The following is a 21,866-nucleotide window of genomic DNA, read 5'->3' on the forward strand; positions in this document are numbered from 1 at the left end:
TGTATTAGAAAAAAATGAACCAAGACAGTTATAAACAGCATCCAGTTAAAACAAGCTGACCTACTGGGTTTGCGAATACTTAAGGTGTTAACATATGCAGGTTTGTGAATCTAGAATCACACTGGCGGGAGCCTGCAGGAGTGGACAGAGGCCTTTAGTTGTGCAGGCCTGCAACTGATGAATTGTGCATCTTGTAGCAGCTGAACCAAATATCTATTATGCATGACAAAACGCAAAAATACAATAAAAGGTAATAAGTGCATAAGGGTTTGCGATGACACTTGAGGAAAAAATGAGTGAGACTCAAAAAGGTGCACAACCTTCAGAAGAGCAGATGATGTGGGAGCACATATACAATCTTGTTAGTGATTACCTAAGGGACTGACTAGCTCGACATGGTCTGTAAGGAAAGCTGTAAAATATTTTCTCATCTACTGCTTCATTAGTATCTTTATGTGGAAAGGTGGAGGAAATGGGGTGGAGGTATAAAACAGCAGCTGGACGACCAAACGTACTGCAGTAGCTTTGCAATGGCTGATGCAAGGGGTTGTATGCTGTTTTGACAAATGAAATAACCTTGCACAATTTCTCTTAAGAGAAGATGCTGAATGGCTGCAATCCGATATCCAAGGGGAGAGTGGGCTAATTTGATTTTATCCACCCATCGTTTCAAATCCACTTATGAGTGGAAAATAAGCAGAGTATTGGGAAATAAACTGCAGGCATTTAACAACGCAATTGTTTCATCTGTAACGTGGCTGTGGTTAAATAGCTCATCGGCTCCATATATATATATATATGCAGTTATGGGCATTTGGCGGTGTTCAATTTGCTTAGAGCAAAGTCATGCTTCAAAACTTAACACTACACTGGGACAGTATAAAACAACATCTAGAACACTGTAGCAGACTTCAGCATAGGTGGCTATCAAATGCAATTCTAAAGATATGGCTGAGAACATATAGCAAAAAAAAAAAAAAAAAAAAGCCAGGGAGCCAGTCTGAACGAAGTTCTGGTGAACAAAAGCTTTGGTACATTGCCACACAAAGATAGCCCTTACCTACTATTCTTTTAAAGAATTCCAATGTACATTCTGAATAAACAAGTGTTCATAAGAGATGGGATATAAACTAAACTTCTATACTGTACAGAAAAAAATTATTTTACAACACTTTTAGAGCAATGAATTAAATGAACAATTACTTCAGTAGTCAGTGTTTTCTTTGGGGTTCTTCTCGGCAATTCTGAGAAATCACTGGCTGATAGCAAAGAAGCTCCTTGCTGGAAGTTTCCTATTACTTTATTGCCCACTTGCCGAGACTCATATTTCTCAAATTCAGAATGTGCCTGAAAAAAGAGAAAAGGTAATTTAAGGGCCGAGAAGATGCAGCATCAATCTTAGGGCAGTTTTAGAAAAAGATCAACACTGGTTGATAAACTTCGACTGAGAAGTTTCAGTATCAAATTACCAGGACTGTCTGTCTGTTCAACTCTCACAAAAGCACCAGAGTTCACACTTCTGTCCATTTTTACCTCAGAAAACAAAAAACATTTTATAAAATCCATTTAACGGAATAGCCACTGTGATCAAATTGCATGCAACCTAGATGAACAAAATAGTCTCGGAAGAGAATAACAGTGATCCTTTTCATCCTCACTAACTTAACATGCGACTATCATGGCCACTGGAGAAAGTATCAATTATATTCTGCCATATGAGGACTCGGCCATGCAAAGAGGTTGACCTTGAAGGTAACCTGCACTTTCAGTAATTTCTCCCCACTGTTGGATAACACTGACAGAAGATATCAGATATTATTTAACTAGGTCCTTACAGCACACCCATCTGAATTTCAGTAGGCCTCCTAAGGATTCAAAATCGCATAACAATACAGTAAAGATCAGCTAACTTGATGTACCATTTAAGAAACCATCTAGTAACTGAAAGCCTAACCAATCCCAAGGCAATCAAATGTAAGAAATATTCATAACAGAATTCTGACAGCTGAACTCACAAGTTGGTGGTGGCACATTGTATAGTGCCCCTACAATAGTCCAGATGCATGTAATTGTACACAACTGATCTCCACTGGCTTGGAGAAAAAAAAATATTTTTTACATCAGGCAAACTCATCAGGACAATCAATTTGTTGTATTCGATACCTCAACCTGCACCACTATATTTCCAAGCCATCCCTTGGGCAAACAGAAGACAAAGTTATATATAAAAATATATATATATATATATATTTACAACTGTCTGGTTGCTTGAAGACCTTAGTGTTTCAGTTATGGGAATACTCCCTGAAATGATTGCTTCATCAAAAGGCTGTTCTGCTGCTTCCACCTGTCGTTTTTATGAACAAAAAGAAAACAAAATAGATATAAGTGCTACTAATCCCTCTTCACCAATTGATAAATTCTTAAGTTAATTAAGCCGCATGTCACCCTTTTTCTTGATGTTCTCCTCGATACTGGTGCAGTCTCCCTAGCAACTGTCTGCAGAGGTCCAATTTTGGTAGAGCCGCTTGTCCAACTAGTCTCAGTCACTGCTTCTTCAGAAAATGTCTATTTAAGCATCAAACATAAGCATGAATAAGAGCTTAATGAACAAAAAACAGACAATCTAAATCAAAACTAGCATGCATTCCTGCAAAACACAACCTTTAAAAAAACAAAAACAAAAAAACTGACCCCTAAAGCAGTGCATTCACTTGGTTATATGCCAACAGGAGCCAGTAATAGTGATTTCACAGAAATCACTAAAGCCACATTGTGTTAACCTATGAAAATGCAGGTTTAAAGCCATTCCAAAAAGTCAGGGTTAAATCCATCAATCCAGTTGAAAAAAACTTTATCCAACTAGTGCCACATTTCAATTGCAGAAATAGGAAAGCTATGAGAAAATAAAGGTAACGTGCGATAAATTACACTATTGGTTCTGTTCAAGTCATCGTCTTCCGAGGAAAATGCCTTAATAGGAGGCCTGTTAATCCATTTGAGACACTGTTCTGGGATTTCAATCATGTCTTCTGTTGTCTAAATACAAAATTATACTTCATTTTACCTGGGCTGTATCTCAGTCTTCTAGCCTACATTTATATTTGCAGTAGCGCAAATATTAGTTGTATACCTTTGATACATCATTTCTTACTAATACAGCGAGCATATAGCGCAAAAAAAAAAAAAAGGCATTGCCATTTACACTGAAAATAAACATTCAATTTCTTTTCAATTTAAAGAGTTCACTTTAGTAGTGGTAGCTTTTACAGTACAATACACAATTAGCATTGAGCAGTAAAAATGTGAAACAAAAGACTTAACTGACTCCTCCACCCCCCCCCCCCCCCCCCCAACTTTTTAAATCAGAAACAAGTCTGGTGAACATTTCCCATAGTGATCAAGGCAGAATGTTTTTACTTTTTGTAGGCTGTACATGTCTCCAGATCCAAACAGTGTGGTGTAAGCCTAAACAGGTTCTCAGCAAGAGAAATTTCTATATCAAGGTGAGGGTTTTGGAATGTTAACCTATGCACCCCTTCAGAGAAAGTTGTAGTCCTAGTCTTCCACCCCTTTATTCTTCGTTGGGGTTGCGGCCGATGGCACTAGGAGGATGGATTAGGCTTACTCTCAAGGAGAGTAATCGTCAGCTAAGTTTTTCTCAGAGAAACATGGACAGTTGGCTTGTCAACAAGGTTAGAAACATTACAGGAGAGAGATGTTTAACCAGGTCAATGTTGTCCTACGTCAGATTAGGGGTTTGGCCCACCGCTGATTAAGACAGTTCACAAAAAGCATAAAAGCCAACAAAGGGAAACAGCCCCTGGTTTTTACCCCTCCTAGCAATTCACTGTTAGTATAGATATCAGCAATTTGCTGGGCTGTGTATGATAATGTTCTACAATAATGAGGGTAGGAAGGAGATATTGAAAGGCAGTTTAGACTTGAAGCTGCAACAGGTTTACCAGTAATGTAAAGAGAAAAGCAAAGGACACCTTACAGGTCAATTTAATTATCAGTGAACCTCCAAAAATAGCCAAGTCCCCTTTCAGAATTCTTAAAAGGAAATGACCCAAATTCTTAAAGACAGGTGACAGAGTCCAAAGTAAGCCTGTGTATTGATTCAAAGTCAATAAATGAATCCGCCTCCATTCGCCATTCCAATTGTCAGCAAGGTGAGTGTGCCTAGTGTTGGTTGGTCAAAACATCTGAATCAGACACACAAGCAAGTTGGAGCACTAGTTAAAAAAAAAAAAAAAAGGCTCCTTTGGCGGTAGACATTTGATGTGCTGTACTCCGATGAAGATCCTGCTAACCCCTAACTGATACTCATTAAATTAGACAGAGAAAGTCTTGGCTCTCAATTGGAACACAATGACAATAAAAGACAGTGTCAAAAATAAGCTAAAACTATTGTCAACGAGATTTTTATGGGCTTTTCTGAACTTTAAGTGGTTAGTTATCAGTTGACTGCGTCTTAGTTTTAAGTGGCAGGCTTGTACAGAACCGGATGCCAAAAAAACTTTGATGAAAACAAGGAATACATAACTAAAGTGACATTATCACAGCAGAGAGATCTACCTGGAGACTATTTGGTGAGCCTTTAAAATGACAGATTGGGGAACCTTTGAATGATGTGGTGTGCTATACCTAAAAGTTGAAAAAAAAATTATGACAGGAAGCAAGGCAGTCGCACCAGTCTCCATTAGGTGCTTGGTTCTGATGGAACTGAAATCTTGTAGCAGAATTCAAGCTCAGATACAGACTGTTGCAATCTTCTAACTGAGCATCCATAAATGCTTGCATACACAACTCTACAATGAGTAATATACATGCAAAAAGCATTCCATGTGGAGAAACAATTCAGAACACAAAGTAGGGATTCAATTAATAAAGAGACAAACTTTGCGAGTGTCCCACATTTCCTGCTGTATAAAAATGTGTTCAGTGCTCATGGGTGTTCACAGTGATCAACAGATAAAGAATTAAAGTGTATACAAAGAGCAGTCTAGCAATTGAGTCAGAAGAGTAAGCAATCAATGAGACAGCATGTAAATTCGATTAAAGGTCAGACAATTAATCGGCATAGGTTCTATTTGATGTATTTGTCGACAGTATATCAGCCCAACCAAGAAATAGGTCATCAGGACTGGTGATACACAGGCAAAACAACATTTCATGTATGTATCTGGTACATCAATATGAATTTTAAGAGCTATAAAGATGAATAAAGGTCTACTGAAGAAAAAGTAGACAATGACCAACTCTAAGCATGGAGTTAAAGTCCTAGAAGTTTATTTTTTTGGTACAAAATAGCTAGCCAGTTGATTACAAAACATGTTAACAAAACATTTTGAAAAACATATCTATTTCTGGAGTTAAAAATCTGCATCAAGAAAAAGGAGCACTATGCCCTTTAATAGTTATTTTATAATAGTTAAGGGAATTTGTATTCAAGACTTTCCAAGTTGGCTTGAAAGATGTCCTTCATGAACATCTTCAACTTTTTTCATTATTTCGGTTTTTATTGACGTCCATTAAAGAATCACTGAACCACTAAAGTTTTAGGGGTGTTCTTTTGTTGAGCAACAAAAAGTGATCAACTTTGATGCATTGCCCACGTTTAAAAAAAACTTTTAAAAAAAATTCAAAACACTACTTGTGGCTAGCAATACTGTATCAAGTCATCTCTAGTTCCAAGACCTTCACAGTACCCAGGCTTCCAGAAACATTTCCCCTCAACAGGATAGCTTCAAAGCAGAGGTGATCACATATGTACAAGCCAAATGCCAGGAAAGAGCCTTGCCTAGTTCTCGAATTAAGTGACAGGATCGACAACCTTCGATTTTGCTGACAGGGATAAGACTTAGTGCAGCACACAAGACAACATCCTTCCTGAAGCGTCAGTTGACCAAGTGTGCATTGAAAGTTGAACTAGCACGCCATTGATAGGGATCCTCCTAAGGAATTTCCACACTTTTCACTTTTTATAGCAGCCAACCTTTTCACTAACAAGAACTACTTACTTTCAGTAAAAATCATCCGGAGCTATTAATATTAGTGAACACATCAGCAATGCAGGGTTACCAGCCGTGATCAACTCAGCGTAGGATTGCCAGCAGTAATGAAAAAAGGGCTTAGTCAATTTGTAATTGCTATTGAAAGGCAATATATAACCACAGGGGCAATGACCCCCTGACACCAAGGTAATATTGGTAGCAAGTCTCTCAAGGATGCTTGATTTATAATTCAGAAATTAGTTTTAAATATATTACGGAAATTAGGAGTTCTGATAATGCATACACTTTCATAATAAACACACACCTTTCAATGTTGGTATATATATATTAATTCAACCACACAAAAGCTTCTAACTTAGCACGTGGGCCATCACACAGGAGAGCTACTCGCATGTAGCTTGAGAGCTTCCAGTAGCTCACAATTTACTTACTGGAGAAGCCTGTTTTACAGTGTTTCACAATGGCCTAGTATATTCTCTTTTGGATGGATTTCTGACACTGCTTGGTTGGCTACATATAGTAGCTCGCAGGTGTTACTAGCATAAAGCATACATTTGAAAGGTGCAGGCTTCACCACTTCACAATCACTTCAAAAGCACAGCTTCACCAGTTGCAAAACCTCTTGTTGACATATTCAGGCCAGTTAATGAAACCTATTAAAGATAATAATCAGTAGAACTGATAAATAGTAAAATAAATTACAGCTCTATGCATGACACATCTCCAAGGTTGGGTGTGTCCCATGGAGTACTGGGTTACCTGTCTTTTATACCTTCTCTGCATCCTAGTTAAAGCAGTTCACCGAATCTGTACAAGTAGTATAACAAGCCAAACCACAACCTAAATCTTGGGACAAGCTTATAATCAGAGCACATTGAACTATGTGGTGTTGGGGGGTGAAGAGGGGGTAATGTGTGGTATTATTCATTCTAATGCAGCTCATTTTGGTATAGCATTATTAGACTTTGTGTCTGGAATACTGGAATCACTCCATAATGTGTTATGTTTTAAACGTCATGGGAAAGGAGTTGATCTCATCCATTGATGCAAGGTATGAAATGGTAAAGTAAGTGACTGAGGGTGGGACTCGTAGTAGCTCTGAAGAAGGCTAAGATTCTGGCATAGTCTGATCGCTGGGAGAAATGTCCAGTGGATATTTATTTCAATGCTAGTATTTTAACTGCGTGGCTTAGTGAAAAATCAAATTGTTACATAAATTAACTGAACAAAGCAGTAAGAGCTCGAACATCAATCAAATTTTGGAAACCCTAAATATACAAAGAATACTTAATAAAATGGTGATAAATGCTGGGGATAGGTCTTTTTCCTTTTCAGTTGTCTCACCATTATCAACACATCAGAGGCAATCATTTATTCAGAGTCAACACACGTACAGCAGGATGAAAGCAGTGCAATTAATAACAGAAGAAAATCAGTGTAAATTTGGTTGTTTAAAAAAAAAAAAAAAGTAGCAGGTACACAAGTTGGACTTCTTTAGGTTAACTATCTCAAAAGCAGTGAGGCAGCAATCTGGTGCGGCTTGGCGCAGTTGGATCCACCATCTTATTGTCATCCTTGTGGCACAGAGGATGAGCCATGCCTGGGTGGAGCTTCTAAGGAATACAAGGACAGCTCGCACTGCCAACTGATACGTGGGGCTCCCCGAACTAGGAGCAATGCACAATTAGCTTGGGGGCGTGGATACTCCTGTGGCCTTGTGACAGCTGGGATTGGAAGAAAGGTGTACAGAACAGAGGTGAGTGCATGGGGCGATCCCAGATGAGATAAGCCCTGGCAAACAGCCACTCCACCCCCACCCCACCACCTCTATTTGACTTATTTGTTCGGCAGCTCTCCCTGAGAGTTGGGAGACAGAAGGCAGGTAGCTCCCAGCCCCAGATATCGGAATACTGTGCACATGCTGCAGACTGATCCTTGGGCCCCTCTTCTATGAAGGTGCCCCCACTCCAACTGTTGGTATAGAGAGCAACAAGGGGCGGAGTGAGGATGGACATCCTGCAGCACTGTAGGTGGGGTGGTGTGGTGGGGAAAGCCTGGTTTGAGGTGGCCCCGAAAGCGAAAGTTGGGAAGACAGCCGACAGTGACTGAGAGGCTGGGTCACACCAGCATCTGTGGCACTTTAGGCCCATACAGCAGTCTCCCCGCATAGCGGTGAACTGTGCGGACACTTGGAGATGGGGAAAAATGAAGGACAATTATCATAACTCCAATCTGATGCACGCAAATCAGCGCGGGAGGCACAAGCTGAACCCTCTGCCAAATGTAGCAGCCCCTATGGGAGAAGACAAACTTGAAAGCCCTCCTTGGGGGTGTAGGAAAGTAAAATCTTTCTTGGCATGTTACCCCCATTTTTACATGTATGTCAGTATGTTTTTGCCTGTCACACTAGGATCCTGCTAGCCAGGACCCCAGGTCTCAGTTTGTGGCCTCAATGTGTATACCTGTGTAGTGCCTAACTGTGTCACTGAGGCTCTGCTAATCAGAACCTCAGTGCTCATGCTCTCTCTGCCTTTAAATTTGTCACTATAGGCTAATGACCACTTTGAACAATTTCCTTGCACTAGCATAGGTGCCCCCCCCACATAGTTCAAGGCCAATTCCCACAACTTTGTGAGTGCGGGGACACCATTACTACACTACATATAGGTCAATACCCATATGTAGCTTCACAATGGTAACTCCGAATATGGCCATGTAACATGTCTAAGATAATGGAATTGTCCCCCATTCCAAATCTGGTATTGGGGAGCCAATTCCATGCATCCATGGGGGCTCCACCATGGACCCCCAGTACTGCCAAACCAGCTCTAAGCGTTTTTCTCTGCCGCTACAGTTGCTGCCACCCCACAGACCGGGTTCTGCCCTCCTGGGGTCTGGGCAGCCCAGTCCCAGGAAGGCAGAACAAAACATTTCCTCAGAGAGGGTGTTACATCCTCTCCCCTTGGAAATAGGTGATAAAAGGCTGGGGAGGGGTAGCCTCTCCCAGCCTCTGGAAATGCTTTGAAGGGCACAGATGGTGCCCTCCTTGCATAAGCCAGTCCACACCGGTTTAGGGACCAACCCCCCCCCCCAGTCCCTGCTCTGGCGCGAAACTGGACAAAGAGCTCCTCCAGTGTGTCTCAGATCTCTGCCAACTTACTTCCAGAGGTGTGGTGGGCACTATGGAGGCCTGAGTGGCCAGTGCCCGCAGGTGACGTCAGAGACCCCTCCTGATAGGTGCATACCTGACTAGGTGGCCAATCCTCCTCTATGGGCTATTTAGAGTCTCTCCAGTGGGCTTTTCCTCAGATTACGACTTGCAAGAATTAATCGGGGTTCCTCTGCACTTCTCTCTTCGACTTCTGCCAAGGATCGTCCGCTGACTGCTCCAGGACGCCTGCAAAACTGCAACAAAGTAGCCAGAAGACAACTAGCGACATTGCAGCGCGTAATCCTGCTGGCTTTCTCGACTGTTTTCTGGTGGTGCGTGCTCAGGGGGCTGCTTGCCTTCACCCTGTACTGGAAACCACAAAGAAATCTCCAGTGGGTCGACTGAATCTTCCCCCTGCTCCAGCAGGCACCAAACTTCAGATTCACCAGTACTCTGGGTCCCCTCATCTGGACGAGCATGGCCCCTGGAACACAGGTGGTGGACCCAAGTGACCCAGACTGTCCAGTGGTCCAACTGCCGGAATTTGGAGGCGTTAAGTCCTTGCCTCCCCTCCCCAGACAGTAATCCTGTGCACCGCATGATCTGTAGCTACAAGGGCTTCTGTGCACCTTAATAAGAAATCCTGCATGCACAGCAGAGCCTAGGTCCCCAGCACTCCGGCCTGCGATGCTGAGCTCCCCGAGTTGATCTCTGGTGTCGTGGTACCTCCTTTTGCAGTATTGAGACGACCGCCTTGTTCAGACTTCTTGAACCCGTGTTCAAGGACTTCTGCGGATGCTTCCTTCTTGTGCGTGGGCTCTCTATGTTGCTGAGGGCCCCCTCTGTCTCCTCTCCCAAGTGGAGACTTCCTGGCCCTTTCTGTGCCCGGGTAGCACCCTTTTTCTCCAAGAGCGACTCTTGCAGCTAGCAAGGCTTGTTTGAGGTATTTTGCCAAGGAAACAACTTTGCATCCTCCAGCCCGCCATGGGACATCATCTGCACAAAGAACTTCCTACCTCCTTTCGTTGTTGCAAAACCTGCAGCTTCTTCCAACCAGAGGCAGCCTTTTAGCACCTTCATCCGGGGTTTAGTGGGCTCCTGCCCCACCGGGCACTTTCGCGACTCTTGGACTTGATCCCCTTCCTTTGCAGGTCCTCAGGTCCAGGAATCCATCTTCAGTGCTTTGCAGTCTGTTGTGGTCTTTCCAAAATCCCTTATGACTTTAGTGTGTTTCTGGGGAGCTAGTAGTACTTTACTCCTACTTTCCAGGGTCTTGGGGTTGGGTAACTTTTACACACTTAGTGTTTTTACACTTCCAGCGACCCTCTACACACTACACTAGCCTAGGTGGTCCATTCGTGGTTCACATTCCACTTTTAGTATATGTTTGTGTTGCCCCTAGGCCTATTGCATCCTATTGTATTCTACAGTGTTTGCACTATTTCCTGACTGTTTTACTTACCTGATTTGGTAAGTTGTGTATATTTTGTGTATGTTACTTACCTCCTAAGGGAGGTATATCCTCATATTTTTGGCACATTGTCACTAAAATAAATTACCTTTATTTTTAGTAACTAGGAGTATTGTCTTTCTTATGATATAGTACCTATCCGATATAAGTGGTATTGCATGAGCTTTGCAGGTCTCCTAGTTCAGCCTTGGTTGCTCTGCTATAGCAACATCTATCAGCCTAAGCTGCTAGAACACTACTACTCTACTAATAAGGGATAACTGGACCTGGTATGAGGTGTAAGTACCATTGGTACCCACTACAAGCCAGGCCAGCCTCCTACAAGGGGTTTGTACGGTAGCTTGACATCCATCAAAACTAAAATGGACACAATAACAAACTGGAGAGACATGGTTAACGGCTGCAGGAAGAGGAGCAGCGCATATCCCCATACTAAAGACATGGTGGCAGCCAAAAGCAGATATTTTTTACCTATGGAAAAGATCCTCAAAGTGATCGTTGCCAAAAATAAAGATCTTGAGAATATTCATATCCTAAGCATTCCTGAATTCACAAAGGCAAAATGAAAGAATAAGCTGAAAGGATGCTTCTGGCCATATCTTGAGCATACACCTTCCCCAATATTGGATGTGGAGTGGGTGTATAGGTATTTGGCTGCCCAGGCTCATCATAGTCCATCTCCTTAACTTCAGGGATCGCTACATAACCCTCTGCACGGCCAGAGAAAAGCTCACACTGATGTTGCAAGAGAATACAGTATTCCTTTACCCGGACTTCACAATTGCTGTACATGAGTAGAGATGAAAATTAATTGCTGTCAAGCAAAAGCTTTAGAGACAAACATACAATATGCTATTCTTGATCCGATGAGGCTGCAGGTCTCCCACTAAGGGAAACAAAAAGTATTTCAAACACTGCAACAGGTCACTGGCCGGCTCCTTTGCCTGGTAACTCTGTTCCCCTCCCTGATGGCTAATGCAGACTGAGTTAGAAATTATGCCCTCTGGATGCTGGGACAGAGCTGGCCATGAAGAGGACCTGCACTGCTGAAGAGGGGGACGATGACACCTTCCCAGGATCAACAACTGAGTGATGCTTATCGTTGTATCAGATATGGGACAGACATGCAAGAATTGATGGAGGACTGGCAGGAGCACCTGTGGGTGCAGGACTGAAGCCCCAAGAAAAAAACAGTTTAGGTACCTCAAGATGTCTAGCTGTTGTGTCTCAGTTAACCTGAGGGAAGACAGCGAACTCCTGTTGGAGATGCTACACATTTCCCCGCCTCCAGTTGAGGGTTACTGTTTGGCTGTTGACGCTAAATATTGGATTAACCCCTACACACACATATTTCATGGAATTGGTATCATAACGAGTGTTAATTGTTTAACTGGACTTCATTGTTGCTTTATTCAGGGTGGGAGTGATCACCTGGTGGGATTGGACTACCAGAGTAGAATGGGGAGAAGTCCAAGGGTATGGTCTGGTTTGAGGAAGGACACTGAATACAGTTGAGGAATGGAAGTGGGGCCTAAAAGACAGAGGACATGCGACCCATTAAAGTACACAAACACCAGTTACATTCAATCACTTAGATGAGATAGAAGAAATAATGGCGTGCCTGACCTGGAATATAAGAGAACTGAATAAACCTCACAAAATGAGGCTGAACTTTCAACCTTAGACCAATATCAGGTGCATATAGCATACCTGCAGGACAAACATTTGGCATTCAGGGCATTGAGCGGATTTGCCACAAAAAGGGTATCCCATAGGCATTCTTCTTCCTACACCACATATGCTAGAGAGGTAGCCATATTATTATTAAAGACAGTCCCATACTATGATGTAGACTCGAGGGTGGTACACCATCACATGGGGCAAGCTGGGCACTTCAAAAGGTAACGTTTGAGAGCTGCTATGGCCCAAATGCAAATAAACCACAGTTTGACAGATTATGGAGAGGAACCTGGCCACAAAAACGCATGCATTACTCTGGGGTGTAGACTGTTGCAAGAAAAGTCAGACAGTTCACATTTACCCACCGCAGTTTTGCTTCCACACACTTGAAAACCATAAGGAAAACCACCTAATTGATTTCAGGGAGCCAGGCACCTCACAGCCAGGGAGGGTACCTTTGATTCTGGGGTGCCTGGGGGATTGGTCACAGCTTGATTACTGGCTGGTGACCAGGGAGATGGCCACATGGACCCTTGTCATTGAGTATCTCATGTGCACCTTATCTGCTCCTGGGGTTTAGGCTTCCATATGCCATTTCCACGCAATGCTTTTGGCAGCTTGCCCTGAGACCCCCATTAGACCTGGTATTTGCAGATTAACAGTAGGGTACTTTTAAAAAAAAAAAAGCATGAAGGGATCGCAGACTCGTCTGACCATTTGGGAGGCCTTTATAGTTACCATCCAGGCTAATTGTCTAACCAAACATAGTGGAGTTCCCCCGCTCCTTGCCTAGAGACTTAACGTTATTACAAAGTGGACCAAGGGCTCTGGAATTGGAATTAACAGAACAGGAGCGAAGGGACACCCTGAGCAAATTAGAACCAAGATAACTGAATTTCATCATGCGGCTGAACAAGAACACAGGCTGCTCATGGCCTAATTTGCATCTTAAATGTGTTAGCTGACTACAATAAAGTGCTCTACATTAACACCAACTTGACGACAGAGAAACCTCTTGCACAATACCTTGACTTGGTGGTGCTGGACTGACTTAGCATGGGCTATAAGCTCTTCCTGGAGAACCCTTTACACTGGACGAGCTGATCGGTCATTGGCTCACTGCCCACCTCTAAAGCCCCAGAGTTAGATGGACTTACGGCTAAATTTTTTATGACGTACGCTCAGCAACTAGGCTCCAGATTGCTAGGCCTACACTTCCACAGACCATGCAGAAGGCAATGATCATCATTCTTTTGGGAGCCTGGTAAGACTCCATCCCCCGCCCCCCAAAAATTATACAACTCTTACCTGTTACAGTCACTGCTTAACTGATATACTGGTGGCTAATAGGCCCACACAGCTCATGCCTCATTTAGATCAGCTTGATCAGTCGGGATTTGTTTCAGGACGCTTCATAGCATGATCTGCATACCCTTTTTGCCATACTGCAGATGTTCACCATGGAGCTCAATGTGGAAGCAAAATTTGTATATGCCACCATGGCATTTGAACTTCTGGAGTGGGCCTTTTCATTTTCTGTTCGAGAAAACAGGCATGTCACACCCCTTCTTGGGATGGATCATGTTGCAGAATGACAACCCTATGGTGAGAGTCTGTATAAATGGAGTGGTGTCATAACCCTTCACACTGGGGCCTCCTTCTGCAGCCCTTTTTCCTTATTTTTTCTGGAAGAAAAAAAAAAAACGAAATTTTCACTGAATTTTGGCTATTTTCTTGGTCTCCTTCAGGGGAACCCACAAACTCTGGGTACCTCTAGAATCCCTGGGATGTTGGGAAGAAAAAAAATATATAAAAAAAAATGCAAATTTGGCTTATGTGAAAAAATTGTTACGAGGGCCTAAGCACTAACTGCCACAAATAGCCAAAAAACGGCTTGGCACCTAAGCAGACGTTTTGAGGGACAGCCCGGGAACTCGCTTGGCGGTCATTATGTTTCGCCGCCTCAAAAGTAGATGTAGAAGTAAGATCCCAGGACTCCCCAATGAAACTTCCATATTGGCTACCCTGGATAACTTCCTCGTCGTCAAATCTACTTGACATTTGATTACCACACTATTGCAACCTCCAAGATGAGACAGACACTGGCTCTGAAAGCTAGTGGGCAATGGGAGGAGGAACTAGGTCAGGCAATATCATAAGATGTGGAACTATAGCTGTGCATAAATGGGTCCGGATTCTTTCACCTGGAGTGGGCTTGTCTCACGATTTAGAAATATTGGGAGTTTTTTTTTTTTTTAGCTCTGACCAAGATAATCTGAGATACACTTGGCCGTGTATAGGTCTCTTCGGGAATGTAAAAGATGCAGCAGCATCTTACAGGAAGCTGGAAGCACTAGGTCTCCTGTTGGCTTAATGACTGGTGACCTGTAAATGGCGTTGGGGACAGGCTCTGAAATTTAAGCAATGGGTTACAGACTTAGCATTGTCTAATGAGCAATTTACACTTTATTCCACCCCACCCCCACAGCCCCTGAGACCTAAGGATATGTGTGTGGCAGCCCTTCACAATGTACTTACTACAGCAATCTATAGACTTCTACCGAGAGGACACTTGCAGAGTTATAGCTTTTTAAATACCTGATTCTGTTCAACTCTAATTTGCCTTAGGTTTACTTGAGCCTTTGGCCTTCCCTTCAATGGTTCCCTCTTCTCCAGTTTCAGTATAATCTCAGGATCTGAAAAAAAAAAAAAAAAAAAATTCATAGCAAGGTCTATTTTTCACACAGGTCTAGGAACACGCATTATAGTTAAATTAGTCATACACTGTAAGGAAATGCCTCCTTGGCATGGTTACCCCCTGACTTTTTGCCTTTGCTGATGCTATGTTTTGAATTGAAAGTGTGCTGAGGCCTGTTTACCAGGCCCCAGCACCAGTGTTCTTTCCCTAACCTGTACTTTTGTTTACACAATTGGCACACCCTGGCATCCAGGTAAGTCCCTTGTAACTGGTACCCCTGGTACCAAGGGCCCTGATGCCAGGGAAGGTCTCTAAGGGCTGCAGCATATCTTATGCCACCCTGGGGACCCCTCACTCAGCACAGACACACTGCTTGCCAGCTTGTGTGTACTGGTGAGGACAAAACGAGTAAGTCGACATGGCACTCCCCTCAGGGTGCCATGCCAACCTCACACTGCCTATGCAGTATAGATAAGTCACCCCTCTAGCAGGCCTTACAGCCCTAAGGCAGGGTGCACTATACCATAGGTGAGGGCACCAGTGCATGAGCACTGTGCCCCTACAGTGTCTAAGCCAAACCCTTAGACATTGTAAGTGCAGGGTAGCCATAAGAGTATATGGTCTGGGAGTCTGTCAAACACGAACTCCACAGCACCATAATGGCTACACTGAAAACTGGGAAGTTTGGTATCAAACTTCTCAGCACAATAAATGCACACTGATGCCAGTGTACATTTTATTGTAACATACACCCCAGAGGGCACCTTAGAGGTGCCCCCTGAAACCTTAACCAACTACCCGTGTAGGCTGACTGGTTTTAGCAGCCTGCCACACTCGAGAAATGTTGCTGGCCACATGGGGAGAGTGCCTTTGTCACTCTGTGGCTAGTAACAAAGCCTGCACTGGGTGGAGATGCTTATCACCTCCCCCTTGCAGGAGCTGTAACACCTGGCAGTGAGCCTCAAAGGCTCACCCCCTTTGTTCCAGCACCACAGGGCATTCCGGCTAGTGGAGTAGCCCGCCCCCTCCGGCCACGGCCCCACTTTTGGCGGCAAGGCCGGAGGAGATAATGAGAAAAACAAGGAGGGGTCACTGACCAGTCAGGACAACCCCTAAGGCAACCTGAGCTGAAGTGACTGACTTTTAGGAATCCTCCATCTTGCAGATGAAGGATCCCCCCCCAATAGGGATAGGAATGTGACCCCCTCCCCTTGGGAGGAGGCACAAAGAGGGTGTAGCCACCCTCAGGGCTAGTAGCCATTGGCTACTGCCCTCCCCGACCTAAACACCCCCCTAAATTCTGTATTTAGGGGCTCCCCTAAACCTAGGAACTCAGATTCCTGCAACCTAAGAAGAAGAGGACTGCTAAGCTGAAAAACCCTGCAGAGAAGACGGATACCCCAACTGCTTTGGCACCAGCTCTACCGGCCTGTCTCCCCCCTTCGGAAGAAAATAGCTCCAGCAACGCTTTCCCCAGGACCAGCGACCTCTGAATCCTCAGAGGACTGCCCTGCTCTAAAAGGACCAAGAAACTCCCGAGAACAGCGGCCCTGTTCACCCAAGACTGCAACTTTGTTTCTAAAGAAGCAAAATAAAGACAACTGCATTTTCCGCCAGAAGTGTGAGACTTGCAACTCTGCACCCGACGCCCCCGGCTCGACTTGTGGAGAAACAAAACTTCAGGGAGGACTCCCCGGCGACTACGAGACTGTGAGTAACCAAAGTTGTCCCCCCTGAGCCCCCACAGCGACGCCTGCAGAGGGAATCCCGAGGCTCCCCCTGACCGCGACTGCCTGACTCAGATCCCGACACCTGGAAAAGACCCTGCACCCGCAGCCCCCAGGACCTGAAGGATCGGAACTCCAGTGCAGGAGTGACCCCCAGGAGGCCCTCTCCCTTGCCCAGGTGGTGGCTAGCCAGAGGAGCCTCCCACCCTTGCCTGCATCGCTGAAGAGACACCTTGGTCTCCCATTGATTCCAATTGAAAACCCGACGTGTGTTTGCACACTGCACCCGGCCGCCCCAGTGCTGCTGAGGGTGTACTTTGTGCTAACTTGTGTCCCCCCCGGTGCCCTACAAAACCCCCCTGGTCTGCCCTCCGAAGACGCGGGTACTTACCTGCTGGCAGACTAGAACCGGGGCACCCCTTCTCCATTGAAGCCTATGCGTTTTGGGCACCACTTTCAACTCTGCACCTTACCGGCCCTGAGCTGCTGGTGTGGTAACTTTGGGGTTGCTCTGAACCCCCAACGGTGGGCTACCTTGGACCCAAACTTGAACCCCGTAGGTGGTTTACTTACCTCCAAGAACTAACAATTATTTACCTCCCCTAGGAACTGTGAAAATTGCACTGTCTAGTTTTAAAATAGCTATGTGTTTTATTTGAAAAGTATATATGCTATTGTGATTATTCAAAGTTCCTAAAGTACTTACCTGCAATACCTTTCATGCAAAGTATTACATGTAGAATTTGAACCTGTGGTTCTCAAAATAAACTAAGAAAATATATTTTTCTATACAAAAACCTATTGGCCTGGAATTGTCTCAGTGTGTGTGTTCCTCATTTATTGCCTGTGTGTGTGTACAACAAATGCTTAACACTACTCCTTTGATAAGCCTACTGCTCGACCACACTACCACAAAACAGAGCATTAGTATTATCTCTTTTTGCCACTATCTTACCTCTAAGGGGAACCCTTGGACTCTGTGCATACTATTCCTTACTTTGAAATAGTGCATACAGAGCCAACTTCCTACATACACTTAGATGAACCAACTGAGTGATCAGTTTATAGGAGATAAACGTAGACACTTTAGCACTAAAAATTCAAAATGAGCTTGAAGAGGATTAGAGGTAAACAAATATTGGCAAAGCCAACACGTCTGAACTTCGGGACCTATTGGCTTTGCCAATGATGAGGCTTGCTGGGCAGCATGGCTTAAGAAAGGTCACTTCTGGCACATGCACAGGTAAACAGAGTGACATAAGCACTTTTCTTTCTGTTTACCAATCACAGTTGGATCCTTAAACAAAAAAAAGCACCTCAGGATGGGTGGGGGGAGCAGGAGGACATTTGGAAGCTCAGAGTGCAGGAGAAGCTACAAGGCTGCACATTGTAGAAGCTACATGAGGGGGGAGGGTCGCGAAATGGCAGAGAAACAGAACTTTGAAAGACTAACATACAGGAGCTCAGACGTGGACAAACTCATGAGGAGACAAAGAACAACATGAGCATGGCAAGAGCACAGGAGGGCGATGGAGCACATGCATTCTTGTGGAATTCATAAAGAAAAAGTAGTGCCTGAGAAGTGATCAGTGGAAGGACTCTAGTAATGCAACCATTATTAGGGCAGGGACACATGCACTAAGAGGAAATGAAGCCCACGTAAGCCAATGAATAAGTAGGAAGCGAACAAGAGAAATAATGATGTCAGCCCAAATTAATCAATGGACAAAAACTAAGCCCACTGTAAGCTGACAATACATGACAACATACAGCACATTAATAGTATAATAGGCATGACCAGCAAAGGATAGTGAAAAGTGTTACATTCGCCCACCGAGCAGTCCCTTGTGACATTCTTGAGCCACAACATCTTTGGGGTCTTTTTGTTTTTTCTTCTTTCTTTGACATCTCTTACCATCTCCTTTTTCAGGAGTCTTTTCCTGCGGTTCCTTTGAGGAATTTGATGCCTGCCCATCTGTGCGTGGATTCCACACCTTCCGCTTGATCTTCCTAGTCGCTAGAAAGTCCAAATTCCTTCATCGACTGTTGTCTTTGGCTCTGCATCACAGCATGGTGTTCCTCCCTCTGGTTTCGGCATGCTTTAGGCGTCTTTGGAACAAATGCTGTGCACGCTTCGTATTCCTCGTCTCCATGATCCCTTGGGAGACGGATTGAAGACCTCATGTGGGTCCCGCTTGGCAAACTTGCGGTGGCAGTTCAGGCAGAATTTAAAGGGGGCATTTTCCATGACCCCTACCTTGCTTTAATCTTCTGTCCTGCTGATTTTCACTGGCGTTCCCCGCTGGTAACACGTTCGCCTGTCTCCATGTCTCTGTGTTGGTCTCGGCAATCGAAATCTTTGTCTAAGTTTTTTTGGCGTCCTCCGTCCAAAACCTCAGAGCTTCTTCTTTTGCTCCCAGACCCAATGGGTCTCGCATATTTAGAACAAGTTGTCTTTTGACATCAGCGCCCACGAGAAAAAACAAAAGCACAAGGAAAATTGACGACTTAGCCAAATAAAATAAAGTTAACTTTAAGAAAATAAAACTTTGCAATTTTGTGCCTGCTGGGCACGTTTTTTGCCAGTCACAAGGGTTCTGTTTGCAGGGCACTTGAAGTTAGAACAAAATAGTACCTCGATCACATCGGGAGCAGCGGACGGGCACCAACTTGAAATCCATTAGTGCTTAATCATTGCTCCACCTTGAGGAATGGAAATTATGCCAGACATGCCTTGAAGAATTACGAGGCTGCAAAGAATAGCATCACGCAAACCAACAAATGGTGAGTGACAGGCGGGCTCCAAGCCCTATACTGATCCACAACTGCGTCTCACATGTGAAACGCATGCGCAAGCACATGCACTCGCAGACTCGAACCGAAAAAGAAACTTTTCCTGTACACAAACTAAAAACAAAAAGTAAAACAGTTGACATTGCAGGCCGATTCAAAGCGCCATAGCCGCCATGAGCACCAAGGAGACACAAAAAAGGTAAAAGAAGTTCACTCGCAGTCAAAGTTATCGGCAAAAGCGCAGTTATCCATGTAACATGGTCGATGGCCAAGGCGGTAACAAAACTGCCCCAAGGAGGGACAAACGTAAAGCATTTACAAATGATAAAGGATTTTTGAAAGGCAAGCCCATGAACGAGTGATTGTGATGGGCACTCACATACTAACACGTCGGAAAAGAACAAAAAAAAAAAAAAACAAAAAAAAAAAAAACACAATTCCGGACCCAACCACTAGATGGCAGAATGATGCACAGCATGTGAATCCAGAAAAGGATTCATGTTGCAAAACGTGAATCGATTTGCAAAATAAATCCAATTTAAAATGTTAGACAATATTAACATATACGAGTATAACTGAACATATATTAACACATTAGATACCAACAGATATCGCAAAAGGACTCTCCAATGAAAAACAACTGAGTGAAAAGCGAGTGAGCTAAAAGAGCACAGGTGCTATATACAAAGCTCAGTTCTAAGCCACAGGTTTACTACCTCTGTGCCTACAGTGAACCCCAATTTCTTTGAGCTCAATTTTGAAATACATTTTTTAGGAAGATTAGGCTGAACCAGTCAACTATTCTTTTAAACCAAAACACAATAGGTCTCAGACCACCGTCTTCTTTTGTACCACCCACCAACTTGATGCCCCATGATATTTTAGTTTTTGTGAAAATGGGCATAAAGTATACAGACTCCTTAAGTAAACAGATTTTATGTGCATTGCTTTATAACCAAAGCGAAGCCATATGTACATTGAGAAGTAACCCTGAAATGGTAATTTAATCAGCAAGGGTGGTGGGATAGTGATCTAAAACAACAATGATTATAGCACAGAGATCTTGAGACAGCTTGGAGATGTAACATGCTATTGCAGAGTTAGTTCAGATCCCACTAACATCAAAAAGTTACTAGCTGTCCTCTTGGTTGAGTAAGAATAATGAAAATGTCACTTACCCAGTGTACATCTGTTCGTGGCATCAGTCGCAGTAGATTCGCATGTTCTGCAATAGCTCGCCATCTGGTGTTGGGCCGGAGTGTTACAAGTTGTTTTTCTTCGAAGAAGTCTTTCGAGTCACGGGACCGAGTGACTCCTCCTTTTGTCTCCATTGCGCATGGGCGTCGACTCCATCTTCGATTGTTTTTCCCCCGCAGAGGGTGAGGTAGGAGTTGAATTGTAGTAATAGTGCCCATGCAATGGAGTGACTAAGTATGCACCTATTTAAGGTTGAGATGATACATATATAAATAATTGAAGGTAACTTCCAAACTGCTACAGGCTCCCGGGGAGGCGGGTGGGCACATGCGAATCTACTGCGACTGATGCCAAGAACAGATGTACACTGGGTAAGTGACATTTTCAGTTCGATGGCATCTGTCGCTGTAGATACGCATGTTCTGCATAGACTAGTAAGCAGTTATTTCCCCAAAAGCGGTGGATCAGCCTGTAGGAGTGGAAGTAGTCTGAAATAATGTTCTTAATACAGCTTGACCTACTGTGGCTTGTTGTGCGGATAACACGTCTACACAGTAGTGCTTGGTGAATGTGTGAGGCGTAGACCATGTGGCTGCCTTACATATTTCTTGCATTGGGATGTTTCCTAGAAAGGCCATGGTAGCACCTTTCTTTCTGGTTGAGTGTGCCCTTGGTGTAATGGGCAGCTGTCGTTTAGCTTTAAGGTAGCAGATTTGGATGCATTTAACTATCCATCTGGCTATACCTTGTTTTGAAATTGGGTTTCCTGCGTGAGGTTTTTGAAATGCAATAAAGAGTTGTTTAGTCTTTCTGATGTTTTTTGTTCTGTCAATGTAATACATTAATGCTCTTTTGACATCTAATGTATGTAGTGCCCTTTCAGCTACGGTATCTGGCTGTGGAAAGAACACTGGAAGTTCCACTGTTTGATTTAGATGGAACGGTGAAATAACCTTTGGCAAAAATTTAGGATTGGTCCTTAGGACGACTTTATTTTTGTGTAGTTGTATAAAAGGTTCCTGTATAGTAAATGCCTGAATCTCGCTTACTCTTCTTAGGGAAGTAATGGCGATGAGAAATGCCACCTTCCAGGTTAGGAACTGTATTTCGCAGGAGTGCATGGGTTCAA

The 21,866-nt window shown here is 43.8% G+C and overlaps 1 protein-coding gene across 7 annotated transcripts in view; it reads right to left on the bottom strand.

The window, feature by feature from the left end:
* The window catches only part of TMPO (thymopoietin), a 113,112-nt gene that overhangs the window by 33,315 nt on the left and 57,931 nt on the right, over positions 1-21,866 (bottom strand). For 3 of the 7 annotated variants that reach the window (XM_069229517.1, XM_069229518.1, XM_069229522.1), the window contains exons 4-8: positions 14,921-15,018; positions 2,932-3,039; positions 2,449-2,568; positions 2,255-2,347; positions 1,204-1,347 (exon numbers count right to left, since the gene is read on the bottom strand). In XM_069229517.1, the coding sequence (XP_069085618.1) occupies positions 1,204-1,347; positions 2,255-2,347; positions 2,449-2,568; positions 2,932-3,039; positions 14,921-15,018 (563 nt within the window). The remainder of the gene's footprint in view (positions 1-1,203; positions 1,348-2,254; positions 2,348-2,448; positions 2,569-2,931; positions 3,040-14,920; positions 15,019-21,866) is intronic. The other 4 variants (XM_069229520.1, XM_069229519.1, XM_069229523.1 and 1 more) reach the window with 2 other exon arrangements.

The sequence above is a fragment of the Pleurodeles waltl genome, chromosome 4_1 (assembly GCF_031143425.1).
Source record: "Pleurodeles waltl isolate 20211129_DDA chromosome 4_1, aPleWal1.hap1.20221129, whole genome shotgun sequence".
NCBI classification, from domain to species: domain Eukaryota; kingdom Metazoa; phylum Chordata; class Amphibia; order Caudata; family Salamandridae; genus Pleurodeles; species Pleurodeles waltl.